The sequence below is a fragment of the Meleagris gallopavo genome, chromosome 2 (genome assembly GCF_905368555.1).
Source record: "Meleagris gallopavo chromosome 2, MGAL_WU_HG_1.1, whole genome shotgun sequence".
Lineage (NCBI taxonomy): Eukaryota > Metazoa > Chordata > Aves > Galliformes > Phasianidae > Meleagris > Meleagris gallopavo.
Window position 1 is genome coordinate 49787888 of NC_139405.1, and position 16592 is coordinate 49804479.

The window sequence follows — 16592 nt, forward strand, 5'->3', positions numbered from 1 at the left end:
TTTTTTTCTCCCATCCCCTTTGCCTTCTGTTTCCTGCGTGTGCTAACTTGATCCATGGAAGTGGGAGAACAGTAGGGCAGACACCTTGGTGTTATGCAAAGTATGGGGGAGAGCAGATCTGTAGCTGCAGCTTTGTGGAGAGGACGTTGGTGGTGCTGAGAGGTTCTGAGCACAGCCTGGAACAACAGGCAGCTTGGGATTATTTTAGGGGAGAAACAGCCAGACATGCTCATTTCCCAGCTGACAACAGCTGTAGATGTAATTATGTGGCTCTGAGGGAGCAGACTCCTTTGAAGTTTGGTTGTTTTCTGTCCCGTAACATGTAAGTAACTAAAAAACAATGTTAAATGGTTGCATGTGTGAGTTTAATGTTTTCATTTGGAATGTTTTTGTCTGTTTTTCACTATTATTCTCTTCATCCTGTAACAGGCTAAGGTTAAACATCTTAACTAAAACATACAGGAAGGCATTTCCCTAGTAATTTCAAAGAAAAATGTCTTTTGTTGCATGTGTACTACATTCAAATATGTACTCATTCATTCTTTCATTCATTTTTTTTTTGTAGTCCAAGAAATGAATGATTTTAGAAAGCTCTATGTTTGTCTTTCATCTGGGAGTTAACAAATAAACTAGGAAGACAGTAGAGGTTTATTTCATTCCAGAAGTGAAAACTGTTCCTCTAGTTACAAAATATTATTGAAAAGACATGGATGTCATAACTATCCATTCTAGATGCTTGTTAGTTTTGTCAGCTCTGTATTCTCTGGGATGCCCTGTTTATACCTTTCCTGAAACCCTCCTTTCATTTTCTGTTTCATTTACCAAGAGAAGATGTTACAATTCTAACACACTGCTGCAGTACATTTTTCGAGCTGTGTTAAAATACTGTTTATGTGGCATTGGCAAGTTGTCCCTGCAATTGTTGGTTGTGCAATACGTACGCGTCATGTTGACAGAAGAATGGAGGACCTCAGAAAATGTGGGGATTCAGTGTACCTGTCAGTGCAATTAGGTTTAATTGTGTTTAATCATTTTGAGAACTATTTGTCCGTGTGTCTGGTGCTCAGTTAAATCCTGGTACGTTGACAGTTGCCAATAGTCAAACTGTCTGTGCACCTGGGTAGCATGAATACAACTTTTCCTTTAGTTACTTGTGATTTCTAATTGTATTGGTTAGAAATGCTTTCTTTAGCCCATGGTTTCCTCTAAATGAAGCTTAGCCATCTTGTACTTACTTTGTATTTTCTATATTTTGAAAAATGCCCCCTTATGAAAGATAAGCGTAGCTAAAAGGTGGAATTTTACAATATATCTAGCTCATCTTCCAGGAGTCTACTGTAAGACAGTTGTGCTCTGATTTCTGGCTGCTCTAAATATTTTGTGTGTTGTGCGAGGCAACTACTTGCCACTTCAAGTTAAATTTTAACAAAAGGAAAGAAGGATTTTCTTATAAATGCATCTGTCTGAGGGGGAAGATATGTTTTCATTTCACATATTTTACAGATCATAAAAAAAAAACTTGGTGTAAATTTAGTGCAAATACATGAAGTAACTTTATTGTATTCTTGTGCATATAAAGAGTTATATTTATAGGAAATATGGATAACTTCATGCACATAAGCCCAGTACGAATAGCTAGTGTTGATACTTTGTAATCATGTGAAAAATAGACAGTGAATGCAGAATGGCATTATGCTGGCATCTTTAAAAATTAACATTGCAGATGCAGAAACAGAATCTAGTGTGATGAGAAACTATGCATGTTAAGAATTTGCTTTCTATAGAATGCCCAACATGTTTGACTTTGTAGCATTTTTGAAGTAATGCTATATTGCTTTTAAATAATGAAGTAAAAGATTCTGGGAGTAAGTTGGTTATGGAAACTCTTACAGAAATTTGCTTTGCTTTGCAAAACAAAAGTAGAAAAAATGTATTGCAACTACTTGTGCATTTCAGAATCTGCTTTAGGATGCTTGAATATTTTCTATAATGCCAAGTGATCTTTTTGGTGCTTTTGAAGCTTGTATTTTCTCTTTTATGTGATGCCAGATTTGGACAGTCCTCCATTAGCCAGAGGGGAGCTTCAGCAGTTATAGTGAGAAACTGGTGTTTCCATGAACCCTGAATATCAGGTATCATAGTGGGAAATCTGATTTTGGCTTCTTTGCACTCAGTCTGTTCTTGGGCTGGCATTAAATTCTTACCACTCGGCTCACACTGCTGATGTGCAAACTTGCCCATAAAGTTTGAGCATCTGGATTGTTAGATGGTGCCTGAATGGTATAAATAGGAGACTGAGACAGAGTCAGAAGAAAATACCTATCACAATAAGCTTCCCAGAACAGTGCTTTCAACAAAGGCAAAACATGTATATCATGGTTTCAAAATGGAAATCCTTGTGTTTTGTATTAGCTGATTTCACACAGCTGTTTCTGTAATAAAAATCATTGATTATTGTAAAGAGATCACTGCATATATTGTTTTGGCCTCTTGAGTATGCAGTATAGCCATGTACTGGAGGGATGATCTTCATAACTTGAACAAAAATTGTTTTCTCTTTAAACTGTCTGAAACTGATGTGGGAAACCCTTCATTAGAAGCAACAGTAAAACCACCAACTTCATATGTAGAAAATAGTAAAAATGTTGAATACATGGTGCTTAGGTTCAAAACTGAGAGTAAGAATGTGTATCCCATTGCTAGTCTGCTTCTACCTATTTTCTTCTGTTAAAGAAAACAGGATGGTTTCGTTTTAGGGAGAGAAAAAGGGCAACTGCAACAGCTGTTGTGGAATAATGGAGGCTGAAGCAGTTAGTAATCATTACTCATACAGTCCCATCTTTGCAGAAAATTAACTTAATTGTTCAATGTTTATGAATGATTTGAATGGTATTTCAACTTCCAGAAGAAATCATGTGGATGATAGAAATGATATTTTCTTCTAGTTTATTACCTGGAAGTGATCGTTCCCATATGTGCAGTGGGATAGTCGAGGACACTCTTACTCAAACTACATCAAACAGCCTTCTATAGGAATTGACAGTGAATGTAATCCTATATATTCAGTTGTGGTGGTTTGTTTATTTTGATCTAGCAGTGAAGACCATTCACTATCTTAGATTAAGTACATACATCAGTATGAATGTGTTTGTAAGCAGTGGATGATTGTCTTAATGGACAGATATCAAGAAGTGTTTATTTTTCCCCACTGAAGTTAAACAGTTTGCTAATATGATTTTTGAATGGGAAAGTTAAAGATTTACCAAAATATACTGAGTTGGAAGGAAGATTTTCAATAATATTTTGCATAAAACATCAAAACTGAGAAGTAGAAATTGTGTTTTGATGACATTTAGGATGGTGTTATGTATGTATATTCAGTGTGTCTCTGATGATTTTCAGAGCCATATCTCTCTAAGTTTAGTGTAAGTGGCAACCCTTCTTGCTAGTCTGGTAGCAATTCCTACCTCCAAAATATCCCCGAAGAAGCAATAATATTCTAATAAAACTGAGAGAAACTAAAAAAGAAAAAAAAAAGAAGAAAGAAAAAGGAAAGTGTGTGTGAAGAGCAATTTTGTTAAGCAAAGAGTATAAAAATCTTGGAAGGCAAATGTTATTACTAATCCAGGAAACTACAGTTGTTGAGTTGACTTAATGACCAGAACCTCAATAGAGGTCCCTCTGCAAGAAGTAAAACAAGAGGAGTTAAAAACTACTGATAGTCCCAAGTGGCCCCAAACTTATTTTATGCATGGAGGCAATTACAGGTAAATGATGTTCATGGTGGTAGCTTCTTACTAGCTCTATTTTGCTGTGCCCAGGCAGTTCCCACTCGCGCAGCATGTCATTAATTGCAAGAGAGCTGTCTGCCTGAAGGTCTGCTCAACATCTGTAGGACAGTAAGTTTTTTTCCCCTAATTTCAATCATGAGAACTTCAGCAGTTGATAAACCCAAAAGTCTGGGGAGTAGTCTGCAATTAACGTCCCTTTTCATGTTCTTTGTATGAAAGGAATTTAACAATGCTGAATGTAGTACTCCTTTCAAAATTACGTGTACTCCTCTTCAGTTGAAGTCTCATTATCCTTCCAGTTGTGAGATGCACTGAGGGAGTCTGAGAGCTAGCGTGGGAGAACAGCAAGTTCCTCAGCACTGCTTTTTCTTGATTCATTTCTGCCTAGAGGGGACAGTTCTGTACTGAAAGGAGGCAGAAGCCCATGGAGAGCTTTGTTAATTATTGCACTTCCCTTGCAGACAGCCTGGCTTGTAGGCAGCCCAAGCAGAGCAGCTGGCTTCAGCAATATGGAGCTGAAACCCTGCTGTCATTGAGGATCCTTTTCAGAGGGGTATTAGAAAGCAACATGAGTAAAATCATAGTCTGTTAGAAGTTTGTAAGACTTTTGCTAATTTCTTTAGATTTCAATATTCTACTTCACTCCTTAGCAAAAGCACCAAACTTGATGCAGTAGATTGCAGAAGGCTTATTGTAAACATACTAGTGAGAGCTTGCTCCTAACCCTGACCCTGGATTTTCACTTTGTTGTGTTTATCATGCAGTTCTTTACTGTAGCAGTATGTTAATTTATGGATGACCTATAATTTGAATGCAGGTCTCAGCTAATGTAGAAGGGAGCCTTGAAACCATAAAGCCTTAAGCATGAAAGGCACCGTACCTACAGTGATCCTGTAACCCAGACGCTATTGCAAGCTCCAGATGGAGACCTGCATGCATACATACAAGAAATAAAAGCAAAAGGAGATTGTGCAGTTTTAGTATGTAGAGGTATAAACTTGTGTCGCTTCATTCTGAGCTATTACATACATTCTGCTGCTGGGGCCTGTGGAGGAGGTGGTGCTTGTTGTTTTTCCTCAGACCGAAGGAAACATCCTCTCAAAAGTACTGTGACAGCTGTCAGTGTAAAACATGCAGATGGCTTTGATCAGGAAAAGAAATTGTGTTGATGCTTGCAAATGAAAAAAGCTGGTGAGAGATGAGTTATAATGCAGATTGTCTTTGTGGTATGCTGGGAAAAATCCATGGGGCTTACCTGCATCTGAAAAGAAGTGTGTGAGAACAGTACTGGTTTGTTGCCACAAGGTATGGTTAGCAGTGTCTCTGGAGATACTTTTGACTTCACTGATGAAGGACAGAAATTTTCATTAGCATCATCCTTGGGCCTCCAAAGGCAACCCCGGTTGCCTGCAGTACAGGACATGATGGCAGCATTTCACTTTGAAATCGAAGGTCGAGATACCTAATCGTACTTCGGACAGACTCAGGGATCTGGGAAAACTCCCAGATACAGATTATTTATATTTTCTTTTTTTTTTTCTTATCTTTTTTTTTTTTTTTTTTTAAGACGAAGATACTGTTCCATTACAGAACTGACAATAACATGCATTTATTCCCTGTGTGATTCAGAAGCATTTAAGCACAATTTTAGCACATAACAAGATATTTGATGTGTCCAACAGTTAACCACAGGATACAAGATCACTTCAAAGTCACACAAAGTTGCAATACAGAATTTCAGACAACAGCTGAATCCTGCATACACACATACGTTTTGGTTAGGATTTGATTCGTATTTTCTTCTATCAGGAACATATAGGGCCAAAGGTAGATCTGAAATACCAAAATTGAAAAAAAATCCACTACCTGCAGGAAACTGCAAAATCGAAGATAAAGAAACTGAAAGGGAGGAAGAGGGAGGAGAATTATGAAATTATAGGATCAGTGGAGTCAGGAAAGTGACAACAGCTTTTCACCTGTTTTCATTAGTTGCTGCCAATACCACTACTGGTGTAGAGTTCAAGGGTCTCCCTCTGTCTTTACAGTGGGATTATTGCACCTCTGAACATTTAAGGTTCAACGTGCCAAAAAAGGCAAAGGTTGCCCTCTCTGACTCTCAAGAAAGCACACTGCAAAAATTTATTGTGCAAGTTGAATGCAACTGCAAAGATAATGTCATAGTGGTTGCCATAGTTTCTAATTAGGCACTTGAAAAGTTTTTGTATTCAGCACAAAACGTTTTGAGTGAAAATGTTAAAAACAGTATTTAAGATGCTTGAAATTAAAAATTAAATAAGAATTGATTTTAAACACTTGGAGCATTAACTGTTTGCAGTTTTAAATGAAAGAAAATGTCTTCAATTTGGTCAACTATGCTTTGGAAACATCTTTTAAATACATTTTAAAACATGCTATTAGCATAATAAGAATGGCAGACAAATTGCCCACCCACGTTTATAAAAAGTGAAGAGCAGAGTCCTTATAGTCCCTGTGGAGAACCAGAGACCAGCTAAATTAACCTTTTACCTTCATGGATTGAGGGGAAAAGCAGGATGGGAAGCAAACTCCCTGCAGATAAGTGCACCTACAGGCATTGGGACAATAGGGGGAAGCCTGTATCGCATAGGATGTTACTGTTATGGTAACTATCAAGCCTGGTGCCTCTGAAATGGAAAGATGAAAAACAGATGTCTGTAAAGGGAAAAAGTGTTACTCAAAGCACACAGGAACAAACAACGGGATTGTCATTTTTCCAGTCGTCTTAAAAGTATTTCAAGGTGGTTGATTATGTTGCATGTACATTTCAGTTAGGAGGCATATCGCTGAGGAGGGTTTGAATGCTTTTTGCATATTTCAGGAGAAGAAATGCTAAAGAAAATGCTTTCATTCATTTGGTTTGTTTTAGTTTGTGTTTTTTTCTTTTTGAGTTGATCCTAGCTCCTCAATAGGAGTTGGAAGTATTATTAAAACATCATGTTTTTTCCTAATGAATACACATTAAAAAAACCCCAACTATTAATTGGTAGCATCTTTTAGCTGGCATATGGCTAGCTAATAACTCAGGCTCAATTAGCAAATCTGGGGAAGAATAAACTCCTAATTTGGAAGTAAAAAGTCCTGTCATTGTTTTTTGTTGAGATTGGCGGTATTGCTTCAACCTGAAGCTTAGCAGCCATTTTTTTCCAGTCCTAGTGGACATGCTATGTTTTTAAACACATATCTGTTACAAAAACAGTGCTTGAAGTTGCTACAACTCATACTGAGTTTGAAGAATAAAAGGAAACACAATGTCCTTCCATACAGTGTAGCTCTGCTCTTGATAAAGGTGGACCTAGTGTCCTGAACTCCGGGATTTTTTTAATATTTAATTTCCAAAAAGTAGCAATACTGTTTTCTATTTGGACATGGTCTGTAGATTCCTAGTCTCTGTGGACTACTGCAGAAGCAACCACCACCAACTAATGATGGATAAGAAAAGTAACCTTTGTGTGCACACTACACAACGGTCCATGTATTTGGACTTTTAAGCAAGGCTGTCCATCTTGGAAAATCTCTCTCCATCGAGATCATTCCTTCAATTTTCTGCTACACAGCCTTCTCGCCCACTAAATTTGATATCTCTCTCCAAAATAGGCCAGTCCTTGAAAAAAATGAGTTAAACAAACAGCTCCTACTCCTTCAATACATTCAGTGCTCTGTCAGCAGCTTTTTTCACGGAGCCGGCATCCTTGTTCTTGTCATAGGGTGCATGCAGCAGCTGAGCTTTATGGTTTGGCAAATGCTGAGCTGTCAAGTTGCGCTAACGATTTGGAAAGAGATGGATGTAAGTTTAATTGCAGTAATTAAAGGAGAGGCTGTGCTATTCCCTTGCTTGTAGGAAGGCAAATATCCTTGAAACCTGTGAAGTAGTACACTCATAACCAAGGATATGTGCACCCAAGCTTAGCATATCATTTGAGCATAAGAAGAGGGTTTGCCAGAATGCAAAGAGGTGGTGTGGTGGCAAGAGTGCTGAAAAGAAGCCTTACATCTCATCATCAGTGTGCCCTACCAGTGCTGTAATGGGAGGAATATAGGAGTTGCTGGTTTTTTTAATGCCACTGATACTATTCTCCTTTTATTACTAAATTTCTTGTCGGTCTTGTAACTCTTCACTTCCATGTTGTAATATCCTATCATGTTTTATTTAAAGTTACGTTGTGTTTAGAATAGTTCGTTTGTGGACCTGATTGTTTTTGTGTAAATATATCAACATGGGTACTTCTACTTTCAAATTTATTACTGAGCACAGTTTAAATTTCCTTTTATTGATGTAATTACAATGAGAAAGTTCAAACAAAGGACAAGCACAATTATTTGAACAAATCTTTCGTGAAACTGTCTATTTGTTTTTCATTTTATCATTGTAAGTGCATGTGTCTGCCGCATCATTTAGTGACATTTACCCTTGACAGAGCATCAGTGCCACTGATAAGTCACGCTGACTTTCAGAGCTGTCAGCACCCTCCAGATATTTTTATGTATTTGGCTAATTTTCCCACAGCACCTGATGTTTTGTTTATGCGGTGAATTTCACGGGCGCAGAGACAGGTACCTTTCTGGGAGATAAAACCCACACTCCCTTGGCATGACTACACTTTGTTCAGCATTCGCTACATCAGGCTATTTATAAAAATCCCTCTGTTCTGGCAGGTTTTCACTGCCTTTGTAGCAATAATGGAAGGCCCGGCTGCCTTATGCGCTGCTTAGCCCAGTTAAACCGGGACATTGAGAGTGTCTCCCGTTTTTGTTAATCAGCACAAAAGGAAAACTTCTGTGCTGTGTCTGTGCACGCTGGCAGGCTGCAGCTGAATGCAGAGAGGTGTGCTCGTGGGAGGCTACGGCGTCCCTGCCTTCCTTTCCAGGGGCCTTTCCTTTGGCAAAGTTTGTACTGATAAGTCACAATGCCCGCCTTCAGGAGGAGTAAAACCAGAGCTAAGAGTTTAGCGTTGGCTCGCAAAACCCAGCAGCAGGCAGCAGCAGCGTACGGCTCCCTGCACAGGATGTTTTCTATGGTGAGTCTGGGGCTGGGGTGCTTGTGAGCAGACTGAGATAGGAGACTGGGTTGCTGGGGTCTCTGCACTTCATAAATAGCAGCTTGTCATTAGTGCGCTCCATAGGTGAGTCCGTATCAGCGCTGCACTGGAAAAGATTTGGGATTTTTGAATATTTAGAGATGGTTGGGGGGGTGGTTGGTTGTGTGCGCTCCAGCAAATAGTTATTACTTGCCTCTATCAGAGAGAGGGCTGAGTGGGATGGTTTTAACACAGTTCTTCAGTAAAATTTGGAAATATCTGCAGCAATGTTTTATTTATCTGACTTTTGACAAATGATTTGGAATTTTGGAAAAAGGATGGCAAGTAGAAAAGCTGTGATCAAGGAATGGGTGGGGAAATGAGAAAATATAAGAAGACAGTAAAAACATTATGCAGATGGTAGAAAAGTATATACGAGTCTTCTGTATTAAATATTGCCAACATCAGGATAAGGACTTGGGGAAGGAGAGAATGACAATATTTTCATAGAGTCATATTCTGGGAAAATTTATATTTTGTGCTTTGATGTTACTAGTCAAGAATCTCCTTTTAGTGAGTTGGACATTGGAGTTCCTCCCCCTTTGTTCTTTTTAATGCTTCCCCCCCCTCTCCCCCTTCCCCCCCCACATCTTTGTATTTTGAGTGGTCAGAATTTAACCTTCCATAATGGAAATGACTTCTGTTTTGCATTTGGCTATGATATGCATCGGATCAGATGACTTTAGTGACTGATGTCCTGCTCAGTGGGAGCTTCTGGTCCTTGGGATCTGGTTGCTGCAGACTCTTGGGCCCAGATTTCTTCTGCATGAATTGGTTTATAACTAGCATTGCCAATGAATTTTTAAGGCACCAGAGATTCTTCCTGTACATCCAAGGAGAAAGATGAGCAAGAGAGACCAAAGACTTCCCACCACGTGATTCCTGTTGATAGCTTAGGCACCAGGTCAAGTGGGTTGCATCTTAGGAGCCACATGGTCCTGACAGGAACTCTTTATCTGAACAGCAAGTCCTCTTCCAACTGCATTTCTGACTTCTACGTAAGTTTGTTAATAACTCCTTGCATTACCAGAACAGGCTAACTGTTAATGTAAATCTCACTGAAATTGAATTTCTGACCGAAAGGCGTAATTTATCCTTATCGGTTTCCTTTAGCAGTTTTTAGTGTTGTAATTAAAAGGTGTGCAAGAAACACAGATAAACAAAATAGACTGTCAGAATTTCAGTGGTGTCCATCAAGAATAGTTGGTGTTGAGGTTATGAAAAAAAGAAGGACCAAAAAGTAAGTTGTGATGACTGAATCTACTATTCAGTTTCTATCACCCAAAGGTGAACAGCAGCCTTTCCCAAAAACATATTGGTGGAAATCCCACAAAGCAATTTTCTGAGCTATTCTTTTTTTTTGGTCTTAGTTTAGAGAAGTACATGTACTGTACTGGTCTTTTTCAGCAATCTTTAGGACTACTAAGACTTACTTTCTAGCTTTTTACATTGCTTGGTTACAAAGTACTTCCCAGACTAGGGATGTCAGAGAAGTCTGTAGAATGATAGATGCACAAAGCAGGCTGGATGCTAGGCCTGCCTTTATTCTGGAGAGAAATGTCTTCTGGTATAAAAGGAAAGTGATGGACACCTCAAAAAGCTTTCCTTATTCAGAAAGTGAGAGATATAAAAATGTCTTTGGCTGGTTGTTCTTTCTCAAAATCCCCTGTAATTGTGTTTCTTTTGCTGTCTGGTGCATTCAGTTTACTTCCTGAAAAAAAATACATCAGACAGCACCGAGCTGTTAACTTCTCATTTTTAAAAACTGTAAGACTAATCTGTTCCAGCAGCAGGCTTTCTGAGTGTGTGCTTTCCCTTGGATAATGAACTCAAAGGGTTAGTGACCTCCATGTAGGTATAGCCAGTGTTCTCCACAAGGGTACAGGAATCTGGAAGCTAGTCAAAGGATATGTGTTGCTGTAAACTTCCCAAGGAATCCTCCTAAGCTTGATGATTTTTATAAGCCTACTTAAATTTTCCTTTCCATCACTTAAAAAAATAATAATAATATATATATATATAATGTATATATAATAAATTATTATATTATATATATAATAAATATATATAAATATAAAATATATATATAAATATAAAAAGCAAAAAGACACCCCACACTAAGCCACAACCTACACCAAACTGCAACGAACCAACACCCCAAACCCTACTGACAGAGTACATTAGGTGTATAAATGAGAGTAAGAGGAACAGCAGTGAGCAGAGACTCCGTAACACTAATTGACCTTGTGCAGCATTTATGCTCAATCAGTATCATTCAATGAAAGTCACACAGTAGCCATGAAATTGTTGTGCTAATGCTTAACCAGTCCTGATTAATGTCTTCTCCCCTCTTACAAATTAATTTTATGGAGATTTTAACTCTAGTGGGGATAGCACAGTCTCAGATGATGATACGCTTGTCTGCAAGGACCAAAGAAAATCTGTAAGACATTCTTTGTAGGCATATTGTTCACTTTGAAGGAAAAATCCTTAATATTTCTTTTTGAGAATATTAGTGAAAATAGGACGTGCTTCATCTTCATCTTACATGCTGTGAGCACCCTGTGGTTGCTGGCAGCTAACGGTGAATTTTGACAAATAGAGCATTAGAACTTTCCCTTGTAAAGTTGCTGTGAACGATGCTCATTAATACTCCAAGCTAAAAGATATGAGGCCAAAGTATGAATCACAGATGCAAGGATAAAAAGAAACAAAGTTTCTCAAGGGGGCTTCTACACACCCTTCCAAGAGAGCCTGCTCTCCCAGCTGCTAGGTTTGGTAGAAAGGTTATACAGCTTTGCTGGAAAATCTGTAAAAGGGGCCAATAGAACAGAACAGGTTCACTAGATTCTTCCTAGAATGAAGTACTTGTTTTTCCACAAACCCTGCATAAGTTCTAGTTCTCTTTCCCAAGTCTGCCATTCAAATTCAGCACTGGCAGTCTTAAGTTTTTGTCCAGTGCCAAAGGTAAGCCAAAACTGCTTTCCATCTCCTACAAATGCTGCTGAATGTGTCACATGTGTCACACGGCTAAAGTGATGGACTATGAAGAAAGTCCTTTGCTTCCACTATATGCTCTTCTCAGCTCTTCTCTCTAACCAGCTACATTGCAGCCTTGGCCACAGTCAAAAACTGGGCTTTTCTTAAATCATCTTAAAATAATTTTATTCCAACAAGTTGTGTGCTACAAAGTTTTACATAAGTAAATTTTACTAAGGACTGATGGTCATGGTCGTGTGCAAATAAAAGAACCTGTGTGCTTGAGGAGTTTACCAGATGGATCTGAGAGTCAAATCAGCCAGCGTTAAGTGTTGCAGTGTAATTTTCAGAGCAAATTCTGGGTTATTCTATGGTTAAGGTGGATGCAGCACCTACCTGGGGCTCTCTTGAGGCTTCCTGGTTCAAGAGCACAGAACTGCCAAACTCTACTTTGGCACCTCAAAAGATTGCTTTTAAGGTAGTAGGACAGAGTCTGAGCCCTTCCTGCAAACCCATCTGATCTAAAAGATGTGTTCTTAGGGATTGTCCTCAAAGCCTTCCTAGAAAGATCAATTTTAAAGAGCAATAATAATAAAGAGCAGGACATTGTTTTGAGTGGGGAGTGAAAACCAGCATCTACAGCAGTATAGAAAAAAGGATGTGAGACCCAACCTATGTGATAAGGGACTTTCGGAAAGGAACAGAGAGCAAGAATTGTTTTTATTCCTTTCCATTTGTTCACTACTGTGAAGTTATACAGAATGATTTCTGATACCAAAGTCATGTTGCTTTGTTGTTCAAATATCGTTTATACTGAGGAGTCATCTATTTCCTTTTACTTCCTTATCCAGTGATTCTTAGATGCAGTTCTAGCCCCTAAACTGAGCAGGATAGAGAACATGTGGCGTGTTCTCCAGCATCTGCTTGTCCTACCAATTTGTGCTATAGTGACTTGTAAAATTGTGCTGACGATGCTGTTTAAGGCTTCCTTTGAATAGGCCATCCTGAATCCTTGATCTAGTATCCTTGATCTGGCAGCATGTTGATGTAAATCAAGCTGCCCACACACGCCTTGAACTGCAGAGAGTGTAAAATCTGAGTCATTCTGATACAAATACAAAACTTTCCGACATCAGAAACAAAGATATAAATTCAAGTACTGCGGAATTGAGCTATTTAGAAGTTGCTTTTAACTACCCTCCTACATCCCTGAATGAAGTCACGATTTATTTCCAATACATGAATTATTTTTAGTGGTACAGAGTACTGTGATTTCTTTAATGTATTCCATCAGTATGTAGCTGCATTTCTACCAAGCGCCACAAATGCTCACATTGCATTTTGTCAGGTCTTAATGAATGCTCTAAAAACAGTATAGATGTAAATTTCAGAGTCCTGAAAACTATCATTACACAGGATTGTGGAAGATAGTTGCACATCTTAGTGATGAGAATAACTTAACTCTCTTTAGAGGTGGTGACATTCCAAACTGGGGGGTTGGGAAGCTACAAAGTGATATGGACTGCGTGGCAAGTTTTTGGCATTTTAATATTTATTTCCATCATAGAGATGTGGGATGTACCTGTGTTTTCTCACATGAATGGTGGAGGTTTAATACTGCTGGTACACTCAGTCTCTACCTCACAGCGGATTTAGTAGTATAGCTCAGTTCCATTTCAGAATAAGTTCTGCATTTGCCCGTATGATGACACAGTACATTGGTGAACCCAGCTGTACGCATAATCAGTGAATCAAGAGAGCCAGCGGACTACTTGAAACAGCTTTTGGACTTAATCAGTACACATCAAGGCAGTTCTGAAATGTACTTGAGTTCTGTTCTCTTCCATTTGAAATAAGGCAGCATTCATCTAGTCTTCATTTGAATACATTTGCTAATTGCAAGATAATGTGTGGCACAGCATATGTGACTTCCAGGGTCTCTGGGAGAGTGTGAGAGAAATGCTGAGAAATTGTTTCACGTGGTACAAAAAGGTGGATATCAACAGGTGCTAAGGTAGAGCTAGGTCATGGTAGCAATATTCTAATTTTCAGGAAAATGTTATATATTGAAAAGAATATTGGAATGATTTTCATACTAAGCATTAAACATTATTGCCTGCATAAGCTGCTCTCAGGTGCAAATGATGATCATCCAGAGGCTCAGAATGCTTAAAAGATCTTTATCTACCATTTTTTTCTATTTTGATGCAGTAAGTGTTGCAAAAGAGATGAAAAACAGTGTGATGCTGGAATCATAAGAACCAAATTGTATGATTTATGTGTGCTCTCCCATCTTTTGCATCTTACAAGCGTGTATCTGATGACTTAAAATGATTTCCACTGCAAAAACACTAGAAATTTTTCAGTTAATTTTATTGTTGTGATCCAGATCTGTTACAAATTCAAGCTGTTCAGAGCTATCCAGGATAAGTAAATGTCAAAAATAAACCCATGCTGGCTCGTGAATTTGGAAGAAAAGCAAAATTTGAGGAATTTAAAAATAGTTGTTGTATAGTTTGTATTTTAGAACATCAGCACTTGTCTCTTTTCATTTCACAGAGCGCAGAACAGATCAGTGCATTGTGCCGGAACTTCCAAGAGGTCCAGACGAGCAGCATGGAAGGGCAGAAGGACAACCAGGATCTGCCTCCACGACCACTGGCTCGCCACCTTTCTGATGCAGACAGATTGAGGAAAGTCATCCAAGAACTTATGGATACTGAGAAATCTTATGTCAAGGTAATAAAGTCTGGCTAGATATAGCCTTCTTTTTAAAGCTGACCATGACTTGTAGATGTTCTTAATATATTCATGTTTATCTTTATATAACCAGTGTCATAACATAGAGTCTGCTTATGTAATTGTTCCTGTTGCCTTTTTTTTTGCTTTTTTTTTTTTTTTTTGCAATAGGCTGTAATATTTGGTGTAGGATTTGACCTGGTCACTTCAGTTCAGGTCAATTTATGTTTAGATTTGAAAGAAGTAATTAGCAGGGAGTAGCCATATGCAAAATTTTAACAGTAGAGTATTCCAGGGGATGTTTTCATAGTTTTCAAAATGAAAAAAAAAAAAAAAAAAAAAAATCCTGGTAGAATTGAACAATCTCCTACGAATTCTAAAGAAGTTTAATTGTCAATAATAGTGCATTATTATTATTATTGAATCAGCAAAGCTAAATGGTGCAACTCCAACTGGTTCTAACATCACACACAGGTTAATTCTCTTCTGACTGATAAGCCCATGATTTGTTGGATACACCTGCTCCCTTTTTATATGCACAGAATTCATGTGAATGAATGCCAAAAGAAATGTGAAAAGCTTGATTTCATTGATGTCCAGCAAGGAGGAATCATCTATTTCACTTGATCTCAAAACCCATACTTGCTAATACCAGTACTCATTGCAGTAACGTGTATGGGAAACAAGAGAAACTTCCAGTCTCTTGTTTTTAACATATCCATCCATACACTAATACAACAACATGAACCTTTGTGTACGTCCAGCTGGTGTTTCTTATGGAGAAATCACTTGAACAAAGGAGATCATGGAGGTCACTGTAATATGAGTAGCACCAGGCAAAAATCCTAGATGGTTGTAAATGCTCTTTATGGGGATTCTCACAGAGATGCTCATTATTCCTTCTCCAGAAGAATTTCTGCCATTTCTTTCCTCAGGGTCACAGAGCCCTGCAGTGTGGGCCCCAACCCTGCTGTCATGCTTTGGTGTGGGATAGTAAGTCTTCAAAAGTGGCACTAATTCTTTGAAGAAGTGACTGAAAAAGCCCCTAATCACAGCACTTGACAATATAACTGAATGCTTTAATACCAAATAGGATTTTAAAAAGTCACATGTCCTGACAAACATTATTGCTGATGTTTAAATGAGTGAGTTATATGGTTTATCTAACATGCATGATTAAAATATTTGATACTGCTCACATACACAGATCTTCAGAAAGCCATCATATGTAATGTTTCCTCTTCATTCTATACTAAAATATAATTTGTAATAATAAAGCTGTAAATCCTGAAAGATGAAACAGAAACATTACATTGAAATTTATTTGCTTTTAATTTAGCCATCACCTTAGTGCTAACAACACACAGGTGACTTTGTTACAGGAGTGGAATGGTATCTCTAACTTATTCCTTAAATTACCTGTATTCCCATAGTTGTTATATAAAGAACAAATTCAAACAGTTACATAAAAGTGAATAAATTCTGGTTTTTGCAGGACTTGAGTTGCCTCTTTGAGCTATACTTGGAGCCTCTTCAAAATGAAACCTTCCTTACACAAGATGAGGTGAGGGAATTACTGAAAGATGTTCTTTCCATTCTTTCATGAATTAAGACTTTGTGGTTGTTGGTTTTTTTTTTTTTTTTTTGATTGTTTGTTTTTGTTTGTTTTTCACTACTTAGAGCACTACAGAAATGAATATAACAATAGGATTTACACTAGTATGTGTCTTTCTTTCTGGTTCACACATCTATCACTTTTTAAAAATGGTAGTTTTACTTCTGATTTAACTGCTAAGAAATCTCTGCTTTTTTTATAATGACCTTTTAATAAAATGCATTTGAAAAATATTAATGAATATGTTACTGGTCTTTGCAACCCCTTCTGGTGTGTTATATCTTCTTAGTGGACTATTTTCTCAAGACCAAAGGTAGCTGTATGGAGTGCTGTATGTCATAGACTAATGTTTTT

General features: G+C 38.0%; 1 protein-coding gene across 2 annotated transcripts in view; it reads left to right on the forward strand.

The window, feature by feature from the left end:
* Window positions 1-16592, forward strand: part of TIAM2 (TIAM Rac1 associated GEF 2) — an 86253-nt gene that overhangs the window by 57736 nt on the left and 11925 nt on the right. For both annotated transcript variants that reach the window (XM_085217066.1, XM_085217067.1), the window contains exons 15-16: window positions 14444-14623; window positions 16119-16187. In XM_085217066.1, coding sequence (XP_085073192.1) covers window positions 14444-14623; window positions 16119-16187 — 249 coding nt within the window. The remainder of the gene's footprint in view (window positions 1-14443; window positions 14624-16118; window positions 16188-16592) is intronic.